Source organism: Acanthochromis polyacanthus, chromosome 14 (genome assembly GCF_021347895.1).
Source record: "Acanthochromis polyacanthus isolate Apoly-LR-REF ecotype Palm Island chromosome 14, KAUST_Apoly_ChrSc, whole genome shotgun sequence".
In the NCBI taxonomy this organism is placed as follows: Eukaryota; Metazoa; Chordata; class Actinopteri; family Pomacentridae; genus Acanthochromis; species Acanthochromis polyacanthus.
The window spans coordinates 37,890,625-37,910,402 of record NC_067126.1 but is presented as its reverse complement, the minus strand read 5'-3'; the positions used below and the strand labels follow the sequence as shown (position 1 = coordinate 37,910,402).

Genomic DNA, 19,778 nt, shown 5'->3' with positions numbered 1-19,778 from the left:
GTGTCCATTTCATCATTTTCCCTTTGAAATCCACACATGGCTTAATAGAAAAAAGGAGTCGTAAGAGCTGCAGGTTGTCATAACATTGAGTTTAACAGTCAAAATACTTCTATTAGTATGTTTATAGAAGCTCTACAGTCCTAAACAGTGCAGCGGAAAAGAGATTTTGAGCTTGGAAATTTGTACACTGCAAGAAACACTTCATTGTCTAAGTTCAAGACAGACTGGAATGGTGCAGAAAATAAATTATTCAACCCCCCTGACATTTTTGACATTCTGATCTAGATCATGTAAGAGGTGAATGGTTAGTTTATTTAGGTACAATACCAACAGAAAAATCAAGATGTACGTACTTATAATTCCTGAGAGCTCTATTTTTGTCTCATCAGTGCAGAACTTCTGTAGCTTTGATAGGTTGGTTTTACTGGAGACGTTTTTTCTCGTGTGTCTTCAGATGTCAGGGAATGACAATAATTTTGTATGCAGCTGACAGAAAAGTTATCAAGCAATATTTTGTTCAATAGATTAAAATAATCATCACAAACTCCATTTAGTGTTGCATTCCTTGCTGTCGCTGTGTCGCAAATGTTCAAATGTCAGTTTTTTCTAAACACTGTCCTAGCTTAGGTTAGCTTAAAATTTGAGGTCAAACGCATCGATAAAGGCAAAGACGAAGACTGCATGGATGTAAACATCAAAATATTTTCTTAAAAATGCTTTCAAAGGTTTGCCAAAGTATAGATATAAAAACAATGTAATTTTGTGAGGAATAGTGAATGATCAAGATGGTCAAGAATCAATTCTGTCATGCTATTAACATCTTTGGCCAGTTAAAAATGGAAAAAACAGTCAGATTTTAGTGGTCCAGTGTGAAACTAAGGCAAAGGCACCTCTTCATATGTAATCTGCATGTATGGAGGCTTCATGGGCAGATGCCAGTACTCAAAGTTGTAGTAGAGGTAGAAGCTCTTGTCAAACACCACATCCCTAAAAGCCTCCAGCAGACTGACGGCCAGTTCTGCAAACGACTGGTGCGGCCTGAAGCTGTAGTAAAATTTGCGGATGTCCGTCGCCACATTTTTCAGGGCGGGCTGTCCGAATATGTCGCTGTCGTTGCCGAGGAACGTGGGCTCTCCGCTGTACAGGTAGATCTTGGTGTAGTTGGTCTGCGAGCGGCTGGACAGCTTGGCTCCCAGCTCTGTCAGCTTCCTGTACGTGCGGTGGACGAACTGGGAACAGTCGTAAGACTCGAACCACGCCGTGGCGTTTGGGCTGGGGTCGGAGAGGACGGTCCACGTCTCGTAGTAGATCCCCGTCCTGTTGTCGTCCTGCACCCACTGGGCCAAGTCATTGAACTGGCTCCCTGTAAGAGGAAAGGAAAACGATTGTAATACCAGAAACAGTAAGTGTGAAATGGTAATTCCAACAAAAGGAAGAAGAAACTCAGTCAATATCAACTGAAATTTAAGGCAATATATAATAGCGGGACTTTTTGTATCATTGTTGACATTTTTGCTGTTTTCAAGCCTAAAACCAACATGGCCGCCTATAACCAAACACCACATGGCATTTATGAGAAAGATTCTTCTAAGTATTATATATGCAGTTGAGTAAAATTGAAATCGAAAGTTATTTCTAAAGATATTGTAGTAAACCTGTTGACTACTTTATATGAAATAGGTCAGAAATCCTCGGAGTCTGGCCAGTCTTTTCTTCAGGAGGAAATGACATCATGTGGAGCAGGTCATGTGATCTGGAATTAACACACTTCCCGGAGAGGTGTTTTTGGAACGGGGAACTTAGTGGAAAGGGATTTAATTTGTTATTTTCCATGCAAAATTTGATATATTGCCAAAAAGAAATATCTGTCATGTTTATCTCAACTTAAGAAAAAGAACACAATCCAAACTATTTGTGAAGAAGCTCATTTTATTATTATTACATCCGGATGGTTATTTGGTTGACGTTTATTTATTTATTTTTTTTACTTTAAATAAAATTGTCTGCAAGATATATCCCATGGACTTCAAAAGTCCCTCAATTATAGACTGATCCATTTATTCCTGGGTAAAGGGATGTAGCTGTACCCACAATGCACTGGGAAACAGGTTATCAGCATGTTTTTGGCTTTGGAAGCATTTCAGACCACTTCGCTATCAAGTTTCCTATAAAAATGAATTAGCTTTATGCTAAACAGCTTTTAACCTGGCAGATCTGGCCTTTGGATAATTTCCTGATTTCGAGACAGACGGTGCTGACAAAGAGGAACCGTTCAAACAGAACAGAGCATCACCTGCTTAGAGAGAAAATGGATTTGTTTCAGACCACAGTTTCCTCTTTTTTGTGTGGATTATTTCTAATATTTCCAGCCATTGCTCAAAAGCTACATTAAATAGAAGAAGTGGACAAACGCAGGCAGCAGCTGTTGTAGAATGACAAACTACATCTCAAACATACCTCCACTCCATCTGATCAAATACCTTCTCAGCAAAGATTAACAAATACAGTTTCATTTTAAACAAAAGGCCAAGACATTAAAGCAACATTTTCTCTGACAGGAGTGAACAGTGGTTTTGCTAATGCATATTCAGTGTTTTAGTGGGTATTTACATTACCAGTGAAGTGCACACGGGACTGACAAGACACAAAGGCTGCAACGTTTAATCAGTTCATTAGTTTTCAACTATTAAGTTGCAACTGCTCCGATAAACCATATTTCGGTTTGAGAAATTGCCAAAATTCTCTGATTCTAGCATCATAAATTTGAATATTTTCTCATATCTTGACTTCTCTCTGACAGTAAAATGAAAATCTTTGGTTGTAGCCAAAACGAGACACCTGAGGACATCATCTTGGACTCTACAGAACACTAGAGTCCAAGATGATTTTTTGGCCTGTCTCTTTGCCTCCCTGTCTGTCTGTCTGCCACCTCTCCCTGTTTCACCTGCCTGCATTCTGCTACCTGCTGATTACTGCTACGAGTGTCAGCTGCAGTAATCAGCTCACTCCAGACACCTGTTCACGATCACCTCTTGCAGTATAAAGCCCAACTGTTTCAGTTACACCTTGCTGGATTATTGACCCACATGCCTCCAAAGACTCACTTCCCCACTGAAAAGCTGCTTCCCTATCTTTTGGACTTTGTTTTGTAGAATAAGTTGCATTATGGTGAAGCTACAAAGAAAATATTTCCTAATAATATGCAGATTAGCACCAGCCTTACCCGCTGATCATGATAAATGTATGTCTTGCAGGATTCTGTGAGCAAACATACAAATCTTACCACTGATTTCTCCTATTTTCTCCAAAGTGCCATTCTGAGACCAGTGCAGGTCGTCGATGCCTTCAAAGAAGCAGGCAGCTCCCTGGTTGCACCAGAACGGGGCCTTCATCTCCGGCCTGAGGTGAGGAAAGGTGCAGTTTCCCAGCTGAAACAGTTCGTACCACTCCATGGTGTAGTTCGTTCCAGTGTCTAAGCTGCTGAACCCAACGGCATCATGCATGACGTGCTGTGGACCGAACACCAACGTTATTCTGGCTCCGAGGAAGACTCACACTACCAGTCACACCTTCTCATTCAATGCTTTTTATTTTCATTATAGATCAATACTGAATATTAACAAATCTAATCACTTGGTTCTTGTGTCATTCCTGACTTTCCCTGAAAATTTCATTGAAATCTGTTTGTCTGTTTTTGAGTAATGTTGCTCACAGATGGAATAACAGACAAACGTTCACCGATCGTCACATGACTCCGTTGTGTTCCTTGGCGAAGTCATAATGAACAACACAAAGAATCTCTGCATGAAATGAAGCCATTTTACACCTTAGTTTTTTCAGTTTTCGCTTAAATAAACAGAGCAGGGTTTGCTGTATTTTACTTCTGGTGCTATGAAACAGAATCCTTATTAATAAACCATTTTTACATCTTTTGTTTTACATTCTAACCACAGCTGTTCAATTTTTTTTCAGCAAAACAATAACTAAATAGTCTACATTATCTTGGAGACAAATGTGTATGATAGTAAATTTTCAGTTAAATTTTGGCCACATATATGAGTTGTGTTGCACATTAGTGTAACATAACTCATTAATGTTCCCAAAACTCAACGGTCATAATGTTTATGTGTCTACAGGAGAATCACCAGCTTGTCTGATGCATTTCTGCAGATTCTGGGGATCCAAACCCTTCATGACATCAATGAAAAAACAAACCCCAGTGACATGTTTTTATTGATTACAGTGCAGGATTATTACAGCACTTACCAGCTTCCCCAGTAAATCTCCATATTTCCATTCCCACACTGGCGTCTGCAGCCGGTAAATGGAGATGATGTCGCCGTCTTTCATGAAGGGAATCCGTCCATCTGGGTCTCCGGTGGGACAGAACGGGTACAGAGCTTCACAATAAGAGTCCACATCAGGCCGGGAGTCAAACCGCCTGTTAATGACACGAGAAACAAGAAATGGTTCGTCACTTAGCCAGCATCTCATTTCAGAACATAGAAAACATCGCACTGAAGATAAACTATTAATTGCCTGGAGCTCATATTAAAAGTGTCATTTCTGTTATATTCCACTTTATTTATTAAAGGTGTTTTTGCACATTAAGACGCATCTATAACAAACTACTGTTGTGCTCTGACAGCCAGATGCTCCAGAGTCCACAGATTCTAATCTAATGTCATGTGAACAGCAGCATGCATAACTGGACAAACTAGATTATCTGCGATCACTTCACTCTATTGTCCTATAATGGGATTAAAACAGACAGAGTATCTCATTCAGTCAATATTTAACATTAAAATGTGCTGAACAAAGACAAAAAGTTCATTAAAAGTTGTAGATTTTGACCAGAACTGACAAAACCAGCGGCCATATTTTAATATTAAGTCCATTATAAATAAACGGAGACATTTAGCAGTTTTTTTTCTTCAGACAGACAGATCCTGAATAAAGTGTCACATGAACGTTTTCAGAGCTGCATGAAGACAGGGTTGTCCTTCTTACCTGTAAGGAACCGGCCACTGCTGCCGTCCATCGGTCCCGAACTGAGAAACGACGAGAAGAAACAGCAGCAGCTTCAAACACAAAACAAAGTCCTTCTGCGACATGATGAAGAATCCGCGGCTAAAAACGATTAAAAGCAGAAGTTAGAAAGATTTTCTCCTCATGACTACTCCTCTCTGGAAGGACTTCCTCATTAGCGGTCACATGGTTTTGTTGATGAAACGGAATCACATGACAGGAAGAAGACGAGCAGGAACCATCAGCTGTGTAATATATTATGTACAGTCTATGGCAGAAATACACACCGGAACATTCATTATTATAGAAATCAATACATAAATTCATCCATATATAAATATGAATAAATATAGAATTATTATTTCTTTCAGCAAAATTGCATTTGAGTTGTATCTTTATTTAATTAAATGTTAAAATTGTATTTATTCTTTTCTTGTCGTGCTCATTTGCCAGCATTTCAGAAATCATGGTGTTACTCTTGGGCCCCAATAATAACAGACTAACTATGAACAAATTATATAAAATTAAAATTAAATTAATTTTTACTATTTTATTAATTTTTTAAAATAATATTAGTGTTTATAGTACCCATAAAACGTAATGACAATGACATAAAACGGAATATTTCATTTTTGAACTTATTAATAATTACAGATTTGATTTAAAAATTATCAATTTAATAACAAAAATATTACTACTAGTATTAATTAAAATTGCTACTCGTAGTAATTGTAGTAAAAGGAGAAGTAATTATAACTATTAATATTATTGTATATAAATTATAGAATCATAATCACCATTGTTGTGTGTTATTTTCATTATTATTATTATTATTATTATTATTATCACATTTTTTGTTACAATCATTAGAATTAGTATTAATAAGATTAATTTATCATTTATTTAATTTTAATGTATTGTAAATTATCTTTATTTTTTACTACTACTAATAATAATAACAATCGCAAAAACAATAATAATGACGATAAAAATTACATATGACAATAGCAATAATAATAATGTCAACACTGAGGCGTACATTAATCTATTGTATTTTGAAGCCGCAATATTTTAAATCTTTATTGAAAAGAGATTAATAGCATAATTTAACCAAATGATTAATTTGTTAAAATGTATCACAAATTCCGATGACAACCCAAATTGTATTTTTGAAAATAAGAAGATGGTGTGTACTATGTGGTTGTAACTACACTATTGTATAATTTCTTTCTCTAATACATTTAATTTAACTTAACTTAAATTTGTCTGTCTGTGTGGAGGCTGCAGTGCTCAGGATTAACCACCAGGTGTCGCTGACGCACCGAGAAGCCTGATCCATGTTTAGTTTTGTTTTTCCAGCGTAGAAGAAGGGGGCGTCCTCTCCTGACAGCCGCCATGCTCACCCTGCTGCACCGTTGTGGACGAACCTTGCTGACACCCAGCACCGTCCGGGCCGTGGACAGGACCTTCTACTCGTCTCAGATGGGGAAACGCGTGGCCGTGGTGCTGTCGGGCTGCGGGGTTTATGACGGCAGTGAGATCCACGAAGCCTCCGCTATTTTAGTCCATCTGAGCAGAGGAGGCGCGAGTGTAAGTCTGTGGTCTGATCCGATCTGGAGGAGCTCAGAGGGGAGTTTAGTGTCTGATAGGGAGTTTAGCTGCTTTCTCACACTTTTAAATCAGACAATATGTGGTCTGCGACCCCTAAATACGGGCCTGAAAATGGCTGAATTACACACAAACTGACTCAGAAACCTTTACACTGCAGAGTTAATATTCAGTCAGAACGATGATCTGAAGGTGAAACTACACGAGTTAGGTGAAGTTGGAAAAATACTCACGGATTCGGACTTCTGGCATCAATAAGTTAATAGTCAAAACATAAACGATGCCTCTTTCCTATCGTTGCAAGCTAGACAATGTGCTACAAGCCCAGTTTTATGAAAGGTAGCTGCAGAAATAACATTGGAGTCTATGAGGAGTGCTCAGGGACCGTCTGCAAATTGATTTCGGCAAAGTTCTAAAGACATTCCCAGATTTGGACTTCTGGCATCAATAGTTCATTAGATACACGTTGTCAAAACATAAACGATACCTCTTTCCCATCGTTGTAAGCTAGAAAATGTGCTACAAGTCCAGTTTCATCAAAAGCAGTAGTCTTTCAAGCTGCAGAAATAACATTGGAGTCTATGAGGAGTGCTCAGGGAGCGTCTGCAAATTGTAAAACCGCTGCAACAGCGAAGAGAGACACAAATATTCGATAACTTCACTCTTATGCACTGTAGAGTCCCTAAAATCACTACAACCACAAGGTATATACGATGAGTTATTGATGCTGGAAGTCCAAATCTGTGAATATCTTTACAACTTCACCAAATTAACCACACAACTGTGTCTAAAGGTGTCCTTTGGTCATTTATAAGCCACTCTAGTTTGGATAATAGGTTGGGTTTAATGTGTGTAACTGATTTAAATATGCAAAAGTTGTTAGTCTCAAATATTGAACTGCAATAATCCTAAATGTCGGAGGAGGCCTTTAAAAATAATTTTATTTCAACTCAGACAACTTTATTTATACCAAAGGACAAACAAATGACAAGAACATTTAAAAAAGTTACAATAAAAATGAGAATAAATGGCATATCTTATTAAATTACTTTAAAGTAACTATCTTTTATTAATATCAATATTTTTTCCTAATTCCCACATTTGTTTGCTTTCCTATTTATTTATATTTAGACATGTATGATTTTTGTTTATTTCTATCATGTTTTTTTTCTGCTTGTTCTGCTACAGCGAACTTCTTGTCTTTCTTGTAAATGCATAAAAATACAATAATGCAATAAATAAATGCTAAAATATGTAAAAATGCAAAGTAAAATAACAAAAACATCCCAATTGACACTGTAATATGTGTGTGTGTTAAGTACAAAGAAAATGTTCAAAAACATAATAAAATACTTAAAACCAATTTAATGATTAAACAAAAAGGTTTGAATAATAATCCTTAGTTGTTACTGAAGCCGGTGAAGCGTTACCGCGACACGGAAGACTGAGAATCTACACAGACGTGTTTTAAGTAACGATTTTGAAGAAGATAATGTGTTCCTCTGGGAGGAAAACAAGCAGCGAAGGAGCAAGAATATGATAATGTGATCGCTTTTAACTGTCAAGCAGCAGCATTTTGGATTGATTGTTTCCTTTTGTGTGTTAATAATGGAGTGATGGATGTGTGGATGACCTTAGTTTGAGTCTGAAAAAGAAAGAAACTGTGATAATAATGAGACACTCTGAATCAAAAAACACTCTGTGATTTCTTACCTTTCGTTTTAAACAAGTGGATAATGAGCTCAGGTTAAAATAAAACATTCTGTGTTGTTTGTAGAGCTACAAGAATCCGCTACAAGACATCTCCTGCTAATGTTTGTGCGTCACATATTTTCACTCAAGTCGCATATTGGAGAACAACTTGCTTCCAAACATCATCGAGTCTTAATCACACGAACAAATCACGTCTTAAACACCTGTGTAAGGTGAGAACAGAAACGTTCTGCCTCCATCTGGTGTCAAACGTCCAAGTGGGGGGAAAAAAATCCAGTAGTAATATAACATAATGCTTCATATGCATGAATACATCAGCAGGATTAGTGTAAATTTCATGCTGGGACATTTTTCCCTTTATTGATTATTAAGTGAAAATCTAAATGCAGATGCTTTACCTGTAAATTCTTAAGTGAAGGATGTGAATTCTTCCTTCATCTTTGCCATCAGTGCGACCCAAATACATTAGAACACTTTGCAGAGGCTGGAAGGAGACTAGAGGTCCATCAGTATGTTTGTTTTCAGGTTTGATAACCACTGTTTTTATTATTAGTAGTAGTAGAACTGATATTTGGAACCGATATGCATTTTCTGTAAAAGAAAAATAAATGGTGTCAATATTTAGAATAATTCAAACTCCCATCATTAAAAAATATGGAAAACTCTTTCTTTATTTATGATTTCTATTTATTTAATTAAAAGAGAACTTGGCAGCTTTTATCCCTCAGATCTGCTCACAGGGTTTAAGAATCAGACTAATTCCTGCGTAGGCGTGCCGCTGAAATCAGAATGTGAAGGGTAACCTCCTGAGACGGCGTTCGTTTTGGACAGTTTGGTCAATATTTGTTTTATGCTTCTGTCACTGAAATAGGAAATGATCTTTTAAGATGCATTTCACGTTGATTTTTACTCTTTATTTATGATTTTACGCTGGATTTTGGTTGACATAAAAATCAACGAAAATCCAGCGAATTTCACTGGATTTTGGTTGATTTTTTTTAATGTGAATGTTCTTAAGAAACATTTAATATTTCTTTTGCTTCTACCAAAAAGAAATGCTCAAAGATTTCCCAAAAATGTTGAAAATGAGGACATCAGAAGTTTCACTGTAAAGTATTTTTTCCCCACATTTTCAAACTTTAAAACGGGTCAATTTTGACCCTCAGGACGACACGAGGGTTAAAGTTTCACTGTAGAGTTGGAGCATTATCCCCTTATAAGATACCATCAGAAGTGTGGCTGTCACATAGCCTAGCCCTGCTAGACCCATGTTCTGAAGGCACAAGGGTCTAGGGACGCTCGACGGGGAGGGAGGCGGGCTAAAAGGTTGTCTATCAAATCACTCTGCAGCAATTGGGTAGGTATACAACCCATCAGCGCAACGAATAGGCTCCTAGAGCACCGGAAATCAGAGGATGCGGTAGTTCGGTGAAGCCTTATTTATACAGTCAATAGGTGAAGCTCAAGTATATTACAGACATGTTAACAGAAAGATTATTCAGAGTCGGTGCTAATGGAGCTCAACTACTGTTGTCGTTTTTGTTGTCGACCCTGGCAGAGAATTAAATTCGTTGCCGTGGGTTGTCTAGCGCGGCTAGGCTAGTTGTTTCCGGTTGTTTCTGTCAGAATCGTCGCGCCTCTGTCGTCACTTAGTTACGCCCGCCTTCTGACTCTACACTTCATGGTGATTGGTCCGGCCAGTTTTAGGAGAATCCAACCTCGAGCCTTATGGAGGGTAACTAGACCCACTCTGGCAGAGAATTAAATTCGTTGCCGTGGGTTGTCTAGCGCGGCTAGGCTAGCTGTCACACACAAGGAGGACAGAATGAATCTAAAACCCACTGACACAGCAGCTTAAACCCTGAGTCAGACGTGCTGCATTATGCTGCTATTTGCTAATTGTGTTGTTTGCAAGTTTGATTAGAGATTGATTCGTCTTTGAGCCCTGATTCCCTGTTTGCCAGCAGCTTTAGCACTCCTGATGTTTTCTTTAGTTTAACCCACAGAGGAAGAAGAAAAAAAATTGCATGAAGCTTAAGTGATGACGCCATGGGTGGTTGGTGTCATTTCTGAGCGGATTTGCAGACAAAAAAAAGAAGATAAAAAAAGGTTTAACCCACAGAGAAGTTCCAGTATTTCTGAAACGGGACACGCACATGGATGCATTTTTTTGCTGATAAACTGATCAAGATTTCAGTTGGTCATAATGTGGGTTCACTGTAGGTTTATACATGTTCACCAGTTCAACCCAATGAGTGGCAACTGAGTTTCTGAATCTATTTTTTAAGTCTTTTGTGGAATAGAAGAGCATGTAAAGTTTTGTTTTTGAAATGTTGCACTGACAAAACAAGCTACGAGCAAATGTCACATTGGAGTCAACATGTGTTGGACTTTATTTATATTATTGACTGAATGACTAATTAGTGAGGGGTAAGTAAACAATCATTTTCAGCCTTCTTGACGTTGTCTGGTCGCTGCTTTTCTCACCTGCAGGTAAACATGTTTGCCCCCAGCATTGACCAGATGCACGTCGTGAACCACCTGAAAGGCGAACCTTCAGAGGAGAAGAGAAACGTGTTGGTGGAAAGCGCCAGGCTGGCCCGTGGAGACATCCAGGATCTGTCCAAACTCAGCGTCAAAGACCATGACGCGATTATTTTCCCAGGTTTGTCATTGTGGTTTGCTTTCCTACTGTGAAGAGCTCATCCTGAAAGAGTCTTAAAGCATAAAAATGGAAGATTCAAGCCTTAAACTAAAATAATGGTGTCTGTACCTACAACTGATGGAGCACTGCACAGGAGTTTCTATAGGAGGTGAAGGTAAACGTTCTTCTTGTTATTGGTGTTTTCCAGGCGGTTTTGGGGCAGCCAAGAACCTCTGCACATGGGCGGTGCAGGGGAAGGACTGCTCCGTTAACGATGAAGTCAGAGCCACTCTGCAGGCGTTCCACAGCGAGGGTAAACCCATCGGCCTCTGCTGCATCTCACCTGTCCTGGCTGCGAAGGTGTTCCCCGGCTGTGAGGTCACCGTCGGCCTCGAGAAGGACGACAAGTGAGCGGACTTTTCAAATCACTCTGGTTGTGTAATTTTCAACCTGTCATCCTGGGTGAACAGACTTATGTGGAAGGCAGGAGTTGGACTTATTTTTTAAAGATTCTTTTTACAATTTTTGCTTTTTATGACTTCATGTAATAGGTCTCGGGTCTTTTTTACAGTGTAGTCTAATCAAATAACATGACGCCCAAATCTACAGAAATAACAGCCAAGCTTTTCAATAAATTATACATTTTTTTCTTAGATGTCTGAAGAGTTTTGTTTCGAGACGCTAAACATTATTTTTTGTGTATTCTCCGTCAGGTATCCGAACACGACCGACACTGCGGCGGCCATCAACCAGCTCGGCTGCAAACACGTCAACAAGAGCGTCACCGAGAGCCACGTGGACGACAAGAACAAAATCATCACCACCTGTGCCTTCATGTGCAACGCTCCGATCCACCAAGTGTTCGACGGAATCGGGTCGATGGTGCAGGACGTCCTGAAACGCGCCTGATTCGACGGAAACTTCAGAGACGGTGGAAGCACAGAAGTGATTGGTGGGCTGTCGTTTTAGAGAGCTTTGGCATTAGCGTAACATCAAGATTTAAAAGCACTTAAAGATGCTCCTGAAATAATTGTGGTAGCGCTACATGGTCTGATTTTGCACATTCATCTATTATCTGACCTGACTGGGTTGTATTCTGACGCTTTGTCTCGTGATTTCAGTGTGAATCGGATGTAGAACCTCACAGCAGTTCATATTGTCCACAAAAATGCAATAAAATCAACAATTTCACTTTTTCAGCTCACTTTATTTCAAACCAAAGCACCACAGAAGAAAAAGACAGGGTAAAAAATATTTACAAGATGATTACATAATTCTCGTTTTCTAAATTATCTCAAAGTTTCACACAGATATTTGCATCAAACTCGGTTTAATCGCTAAATCTTCACACGGTGCAGCTGCTCCGGTGGATTACTCGTCATTCTCAGATACGAGCCCAACACCGAACACTCTCTCACCCTCTCCATGTTCCCTATCACCTCCACCACCCCCTCCACCCCCTCCGTGCACAACACCGAGGAAGCATTAACGCTGAACTTCTCCACTAGATGCCGCTGACTCAGTGGCTTCCTCCAGTGGCCGTAGAAGGTATCGCATCTGGCTGCGTAGCTCTGCCCCTGCTCTGTTTCTACCTCCACCTCGCAGTACATTTTATCAAAGCTGGGCTGGTTATCTGGAGGCGTCTCCACCTTGACTTTGGACAGCAGCTCCCTGAGAGCCGGCCGGCTGATTTGAGCCTCGCTGAAGGACGCCACGCTCACTTTGTTGTCCAGCAGGGCGGAGCAGGCGTTGAACTGGAATGAGTGCCTGGCTTGGTGCTCTGTGACGGGTACGGGGCAGTTAACGTACTTGGACGGAGGCACTCGGAGTGTGACGCGGCGGATCCGGCTGAGGTCGAAGCCCCCGATTGTGTTTTGAAGCTTTGCGCGCGCTGCCAGAGCCGCGTCCACGACCCAGTGCATCCCCAGATGAGCCGGGATGCGCTTGAACGCCACATCCTGCTCCTCCAGAATCCATTTAAAGGCCCCAGAAGCTGCCATCGCTGAAGGGCTGTAGTCTTTGTAGTAAACCCCAAACCCGTGGTCCATGTCCAGGATGTCTGGATTTCCCTCCAGTCCTATCTGTGCCAGCTGAGCGGCCTCCAGGCCTCTCCGAGCAGCGTTGCCTATGTGGAGAGGTTTGGTTTGTGTGGCGGCGTTGGCCAAGGGAGCCCCGGCAGAGGAGGCAGCTATAGCCAGAGCATGACAGCACTGAGCAGGGGACAAACCGAGGAGCTTAGCCGAGGCTGCAGCGCTCCCCATCACCCCGACAACGCTGGGAGGATGGAATCTGAGTCGGAATAGAAGCAGAAAGAGGAGCAGGGCAACAAGATTAGGCTTAGTAACGGTGTGATTAAAGCCGAAGTGTTTATTTCATTCATCAGTTAGTTGATCAGTGGACGACAACCAGGGAATCAGTATCATGCCAAGCATTCACCGCTCCCAGCTCTGCAAACGCCATTTCTCATTTTCTTTGTCATGCAGAAAGCAGTGGTGGAATTTAAACGAGTAATTCATTCAAGTACTGCATTTGAGAACAAAGAAATATTGCACTCGTGGCTTTATCTGACAGTTTTAGCTCAGATGTTTGCATACAAAACAGAACAAGACAACGACCGCTAACTATATTCTTCAAGATCTGCCTACCCAATCCATAGAGGTGCACCTGAAACAGTTGATTAAACAATAAATCACTTGACAGCAAATTGGTATTTTGCGATGCCTTTTAAGCACTTTTGATGGCATTTCTCACTCTTTTTCAGAATTTTTACACACCAAAAGCTCAGTTGCAGAGTGATTAGCAATAAAAATCACTGTTTGTAGTTGAACACAAAATTAGCTCAATGTTAACCCACGACAACAGCAAAATCTAGCCTTGATATTAATGCACGAAGAGTGTCACTGTGAGAGAACATTGTGTGCATTAGAGTACTTTAAGAGTGGTACGACTGGATGTGAATACTTCCTCCACCACTGATAGAAATGTGATGTGACATTAAACTGAAGATTTTTGAGGGTTTTGTGAAGTTTGTGAACAAAACAAGCAACTTAAAATACTTAATATTCTGCTGAAGAAAACCTGATGTGCATTTTTCATTATTTTCTGACATTTCATAGACGACATTATTAATGGATTCATCAAGAAAATAACAGGCAGATTAATCAAACCGAAAATAACTGTTGAGATTAGGGATGTCCGATAATATCAGCCCACCGAAAATATCGGCCCGATATTGGCTTAAAAATGTGATATCGGTCAATATCGTTATTGGTTTTTTGCCTATCATGAAAACCACTAAAATAATGCCTAAGAAATTTCAATAAGTTCTATGTCAGCTTGGATCATTTCTTGTCGTTTTGGATCACTTGAAAAATTTCATGTCATTCTGGAGTAATTTTTCGTAATTATGGATCATTTTCAAGTCATTCTAAAATGTAGTTGATATTTTCGTGATATCCAGTCATTTTTTAATAACAAGTGATTGTTTCCATAATAATTAATTATGGAAATTGTAATACCATGATCATAATGACCACAAAAACCATTAGATTTTTTTTCTTCCAGTCAAAATATCGGCCCAATATTGGCATAAAAATGTGATATCGGTCAATATCGTTATCGTTTTTTTTGCCTGTCATGAAAACCACTAAAATAATGCCTGGATTTCACCGGCATTTACTAGCGCAGAAATGATGACATCATCAAACTGCGTCGAGAAACGTGTAAACAGAAGTGTGGCTGCAATAACAAACTTTCTGTGCGAGACGAACAATATGTCTGTGGTTTAGAATTATTTCGAGGCCCACATATATCGGTATGGGTTGATATCGGAATTGACATTGCGAGTTGGACAATGTCAGCACATCGGTTATTGGCAAAAAAGCTAATATTGGACATCCCTAAATAAGATGCTTCTCATGTTATGTGTGGAGGACGTTAACAGGACAAAAGAAAAGCAGGTATTTTTAGTTTTTTTTGTCAATTCTTTTGATTTCTGACTAATTTAATAGCAGATTTGCTTTTTTTTTGGATGATTCACACTTAACTGCAAAACACTTTTTATTGCAACAACTTTCTGCTGAAGAAATGATCTGTGAAAACTGAACAGCGAGGGCCTGCTGTTGATTTTCCGGTGTGTTTTTAAACGCCGAGCACCGAAAGACAACCGAAACAAACCCAGACTATCTTCACGGCTTCGCACCACTAGAGGTAGGTGTTGCACTTCCTGTAATTTTGGGTGAATCTACCCTTTAGTGCCCCCGCGTTAACTAGAGCGCAGATTTTTGTTCATGCTTCCAAATGTGTCACCTTTCAGGGATGTTGTAGGCCTCTCTGGAGAACCTCATCAGTCTGCCCTGCACCTCGATGCCAACGTTGAAGGCCAGCAGCAGGTCCAGACCAGACGGCCGGCTGGGCAGCGTCTCTGCCAGGGCCAGCAGGCCAGGTAGCACCGCTCCTGATGGGTGAGTTGCCGGGTGCCAAGTGTCATCGAAGTCCATGGAGTGAACCTAATATTAGACACAGGGACAGAGCTGCTAACCCCGATGTCAAAGCTGCATTTTCTGAGTCAATATAGAATTGAGGGACTTTTGAAGTCCATGGGATATATCTTGCATGCATTTTTTATCAAACATAAAAACAAATCTAAGGGTTTTTGTGGTCATCATGATCATGTCTTTACAATTTCCATAATTAATTATTATGGAAACAATCACTTATTATTAAAAATGACTGGATATCACTAAAATATCAGCTACGTTTTAAAAAGTCACACAATTACATATTGACCCATCCAGAATGACTTGAAAAAGATCCATAGTTACGAAAAATTACTCCAGAATGACATGAAATTTGTCCTTAATGGCTCAAGTGATCCAAAATGACAAGAAATGATCCAAGCTGACATAGAACGTATTGAAATTTACAAGAAAATTGTTCAAAATTACTCGAAAATTGTTGAAAATCATTTGAAAAATGTCCATAATTACTCGAAAATTGTCCATAATTACAGAAAATTAGTCTAGAATGACATGAAATTTGTCCTAAATGACTTAAAAATGATCCCAAAGACACAAAAATGATCAAAAATGATGAGAAATGATCCAAGCTGACAAAAAACTTGACAAGAAATTGACAAAAAAAAACATTGACCGTGTCAATACATAACTGAGGGACTTTTGAAGTCCATGGGCTATATCTTATATATCTTTTTATTAAAAGTGTTTTAAATGTTCGTTATGATCATGTCTTTACAAATTCTATAATATTTATTATGGAAGAAATCCCTTATTTTTTTAAAAAAATGACTGGATATCACTAAAATGTCAACTAAATAACCGTCACAATTTAGTAACAACCGCCTTCTAATGAGCTAAACAATAATAAAATGAGCTGATTCAGAAATAGTTTGGATTGTGTTTTTTTTAATAAATTGAGATAATCATGACAGCTTTTTTTTTTTTGTGGCGATATATCACATTTCATATGGAAAATAACAAATTGTATCCGTGTCCGAGAAATCACTGGTAGTGTGTGAGTCAAGTGTGGATTTATGGCATCTCATCAGGTTTACTACAATATCTTTATAAACGACTTTCAATTTCAATTTTACTGAATCGTATATATAATATTTAGAAGAATCTGTCTCTAAATTGACATGTGGTGTTTGATTACAGGCGGTCATGTTGATTTTAAGCCTGAAAACGGCAACAATGTCACCTATGTTGACATTGACAACTATGTTCATTCCTTAAATTAGTTTTCAAATGTATTAATAATCTTGCCCCCGAACCCTTATCCAAATTTATTCAAAGACAGAGCAGCAGCAGAGTAACAAGAAGCAAGGTGAATGGAAACTGTAGCATACAAAAATGTAAGTCAACATTTGGACAGTCAGCTTTCTCTTTTAGAGGCTCTGAACTCTGGAATTCATTACCAACCGATATCAAATTAATCACAGATTTAAAACCCTTCTCTACAAAGGTCAAGTGCTGGCTAAAAGCAAATCAGAGCTGTAATCATTCTTAGTTTGCCATGTTTTTTTATTAACTTATTTTGAACTGGTTTGTGTAATTATTTGTTTTTATGTGAACATATATTTTATTGTTCTTTTGTAAACTTTTCTGTTATTTTATGCTGTTATATATTCTGACTTTTATATTTAAAGGCCCATCTAGGGACAAGAGTTGGAAACTAGCATTTGCTATAAACTCTCTGTGCAACACATCAGATTCATGCTAAGTAATGGAACTATGTTAAACTGCATCGTCCCTGTCAAATAAATAAATTCAATTCAATATGTTAAGAAAAAGTCCCACAATTATATACGGACCCTTCTACATGTTGGGATGCTTTTCTTTGAGCAAACTTACTGCGATGCCGTTGACGAATGCAGCATAGTGAGGAGGGAGATGCGTCTCTGATCTTCCCCAAACGCTGCTTCTTTCCTCAGACGTGAACAGCTGCAGTCAGACAAATGAATATGAGAGTGAGTGAGCTCTGCAGTGAAGCTTCCAACAAACGCAAACGGCAGCACGAAGGGTTTTATGTCTACTGACTGGAAGTAAGAGAAATGTGAAAAACAACAGATAGCGTTGTCGATTTCAGAGTAACACAACCTTCTCATGAGGCCAAATTGACTTTTATTATCATCACACGTGTAGTATATAAATGCTGTGCTGCTAACGACTGTGAAATTGTTCCTACTTTTCGTACGTCAGTGTTTTTGTGAAGCTGTACCTGGCTGTACGTAAGAGCCTTGTTGAAAACAGCTGTCCTGGTCCCCAACAGTCCGACTCCGAGGGTGTCCAGCATCATCCTTTTGCTCCTGTTAATCACACCATCTGTCAGCTGAGTGGTGTTGAGGGCGTGGATAGCAGCTCCAAAGCTCTCTGTAATACCCTGCAAAGGTGAAACGAGGCCAGTCAGTCCAAAACTAAAAGACAGTACAGTACAGTTGTACAGTTCCAAGTCTTTAAACGCGAAAAACACTCTTCTGAAGAAGCCTTAGTTAAATCTTAGAATAAAGCGGTGACCAAATGTAAAAACAAGAAACTGTAAAAGCATCTAAGAAATCAGGAATACCTTGCGTAGCATTGTTCTGTCTCAACAAGCTCCTCAAGTGACCAAACCTCCAAATCCACTCGGCTTTTATAGGTGAATACACAGCCTGAGGTCAGGTCCTCCAAATTTCCAAAGTGGCCAAAATTTCCCATGATGAGAAGCAGGAACTTTCACAATGACTGGACCTCGTCTTTTCGTTTTCACTAAGTCGGACCGGATTGGGAAATAAACCAAAGCTCTTGTATCTTCGGATAGGAAAGAAGTAAAACCACCTCCGGATTTAGCCAGTAAGATGAACACTGAGGAGCCGGTGCAGGACCTTCCTGTTGGGTTTGATAACATGGGTGAAGTTGTTTTGTCCATCTTGAACAACTGGTTTCATTTTGAGATGTCAGGCTGTGGAAATTCAGATTTCTGCAATGGGAAGTTTGGCACGGGGAAGTGGCATCAGCCCAAACAACACACTCACCCGACAGTCACATGATATAAAGTCAGACCTCAACCAGCTGAGGAAAGGATCAGCAAAGTGTTGTGTTACAAAACAAAGCTGCAAAACCAGACTTCCAACCAGCCCCATCTGCATTTCAACAGAGGGTTATTAATCAGTGATAAATCAGATCTTCCAGTCAGAGTGAAGCAAATGCATTTGACTGTTAAATGTATGTTTTGCTCAGAATTTCTGCATTTTATTAGAACACATCATGCTTAAGTGATTTTAATTTCTACACACTCATTTGGGTGTGTGTGTATTTGCTTTAATTTTCCCATCAGTGCTTCTCCTTTTTTTTAAAACCAGTCGAACGTGAGCAGAAAATATCGGAGTTCTTGTGGCGTCCTTGTTGTTTCACACTGACCGTATAAGGAGGATGTGGCCGGTCACCAGCTGCAGACTTTTTGTGCAGTATCGTGAGTATTAAAGTTTCTCTTCTCACACTGTATCTCAAACCTTGAGGAACATGAATGTGAAAAGAGCCGAACAAACAGGTCGGTGCTGAAAGGACCTGAACCTAAAGGCTTCTGGTTTACAGATAAGTATGAAGTGAAGGTTTGAATTGACCAATTTCACTGCTTATGTTTCCAGACCGACACCACAATAAGTTTAATGAACAAAGAAAAAACAGACAAAAAGTGAACTGACTGTACACTGTAAAAACAAACACAAAGAAACAAAAACAGCAAAAATCTAGCAGAAAAATGCACCAAAAAAGAAAATCCTTTAAAAAAAAAAGAACACTGTAACACTCAAAAACTGCAAAACAAACAATAAATGATGACAATAATGGCAGATATCTATAAAATAATGATTTAAAAAAAAGATTTATCTACAGTAAAGCTATAGGGTCACACATTGTGAAAAAACTAATTATTATTTATGTATTTTTGTTTTACAATTAATATTTAAATACATTTTTTTCTGTGACTAGATATGATTAGTAATTTAACAGAAGAGGAAGGATAAATATATAGATTTTTAAAATTCCATTAATTTTATTTGCAGTGTAGAGAGTTGTTGATCTTCATTTTTTTTCTATTCCGATTTCTATTTTTTTCTTTCAGATCAATAAATAGTCGCTCTGCAGTAGAGTTGGCTCCTGATTTTTTTTTAAATCCTTAATATGCTGAACTTGTATTTCAGTTAATGTTAAATGACTGTGACAGAATTCTATTTTTTTGCTGATTTAAATACAGAAGAAGCAGGGTCATTTTACAGTAAAATAATGTA

The 19,778-nt window shown here is 39.0% G+C and overlaps 3 protein-coding genes and 1 long non-coding RNA gene across 4 annotated transcripts; 2 read left to right on the top strand and 2 right to left on the bottom strand.

Moving 5' to 3' along the window:
• Positions 1 to 74: 74 nt before the first annotated feature.
• cln5 (CLN5 intracellular trafficking protein) lies at positions 75 to 5,259 on the bottom strand. The gene is made up of 4 exons (XM_022199228.2): positions 5,011 to 5,259; positions 4,267 to 4,441; positions 3,284 to 3,509; positions 75 to 1,363 (listed from the first exon to the last, which is right to left on the bottom strand). The coding sequence occupies exons 1-4, from the start codon at positions 5,112 to 5,114 to the stop codon at positions 876 to 878; spliced, it is 993 nt and encodes a 330-aa protein (XP_022054920.1). The 5' UTR covers positions 5,115 to 5,259; the 3' UTR covers positions 75 to 875.
• Positions 5,260 to 6,380: 1,121 nt separating this feature from the next.
• zgc:162944 (uncharacterized protein LOC569993 homolog) lies at positions 6,381 to 12,184 on the top strand. The gene is made up of 4 exons (XM_022199230.2): positions 6,381 to 6,618; positions 10,843 to 11,014; positions 11,202 to 11,400; positions 11,707 to 12,184. Exons 1-4 carry the CDS (start codon positions 6,424 to 6,426, stop codon positions 11,900 to 11,902), a joined length of 762 nt encoding a protein of 253 aa, XP_022054922.2. The 5' UTR covers positions 6,381 to 6,423; the 3' UTR covers positions 11,903 to 12,184.
• On the bottom strand, positions 12,180 to 18,297 carry acod1 (aconitate decarboxylase 1). The gene is made up of 5 exons (XM_051959116.1): positions 18,077 to 18,297; positions 17,732 to 17,893; positions 17,365 to 17,454; positions 15,302 to 15,501; positions 12,180 to 13,282 (listed from the first exon to the last, which is right to left on the bottom strand). The coding sequence occupies exons 1-5, from the start codon at positions 18,086 to 18,088 to the stop codon at positions 12,331 to 12,333; spliced, it is 1,416 nt and encodes a 471-aa protein (XP_051815076.1). The 5' UTR covers positions 18,089 to 18,297; the 3' UTR covers positions 12,180 to 12,330.
• Positions 13,276 to 17,289, top strand: LOC127537179 (uncharacterized). The gene is made up of 2 exons (XR_007946802.1): positions 13,276 to 15,202; positions 15,309 to 17,289. It is a non-coding gene; the product is annotated as an uncharacterized LOC127537179 (long non-coding RNA).
• Positions 18,298 to 19,778: the final 1,481 nt, after the last annotated feature.

What these genes read in the sequence shown, in the direction of transcription:
- cln5 (XM_022199228.2), bottom strand. Translation starts at nt 5,114, where the DNA reads ATGTCGCAGAAGGACTTTGTTTTGTGTTTGAAGCTGCTGCTGTTTCTT. An exon ending in CAGTGGCCGGTTCCTTACAG is followed by an intron (nt 4,442 to 5,010) that starts GTAAGAAGGACA and finishes TGTCATTAACAG; the next exon opens with GCGGTTTGACTCCCGGCCTG. An exon ending in GAGATTTACTGGGGAAGCTG is followed by an intron (nt 3,510 to 4,266) that starts GTAAGTGCTGTA and finishes TTCGGTCCACAG; the next exon opens with CACGTCATGCATGATGCCGT.
- zgc:162944 (XM_022199230.2), top strand. Translation starts at nt 6,424, where the DNA reads ATGCTCACCCTGCTGCACCGTTGTGGACGAACCTTGCTGACACCCAGC. An exon ending in TGAGCAGAGGAGGCGCGAGT is followed by an intron (nt 6,619 to 10,842) that starts GTAAGTCTGTGG and finishes TCTCACCTGCAG; the next exon opens with GTAAACATGTTTGCCCCCAG. An exon ending in TGACGCGATTATTTTCCCAG is followed by an intron (nt 11,015 to 11,201) that starts GTTTGTCATTGT and finishes GGTGTTTTCCAG; the next exon opens with GCGGTTTTGGGGCAGCCAAG.
- acod1 (XM_051959116.1), bottom strand. An exon ending in AGGCTCTTACGTACAGCCAG is followed by an intron (nt 17,455 to 17,731) that starts GTACAGCTTCAC and finishes GTCTGACTGCAG; the next exon opens with CTGTTCACGTCTGAGGAAAG. An exon ending in GCCTACAACATCCCTGAAAG is followed by an intron (nt 13,283 to 15,301) that starts GTGACACATTTG and finishes ATTCCGACTCAG; the next exon opens with ATTCCATCCTCCCAGCGTTG.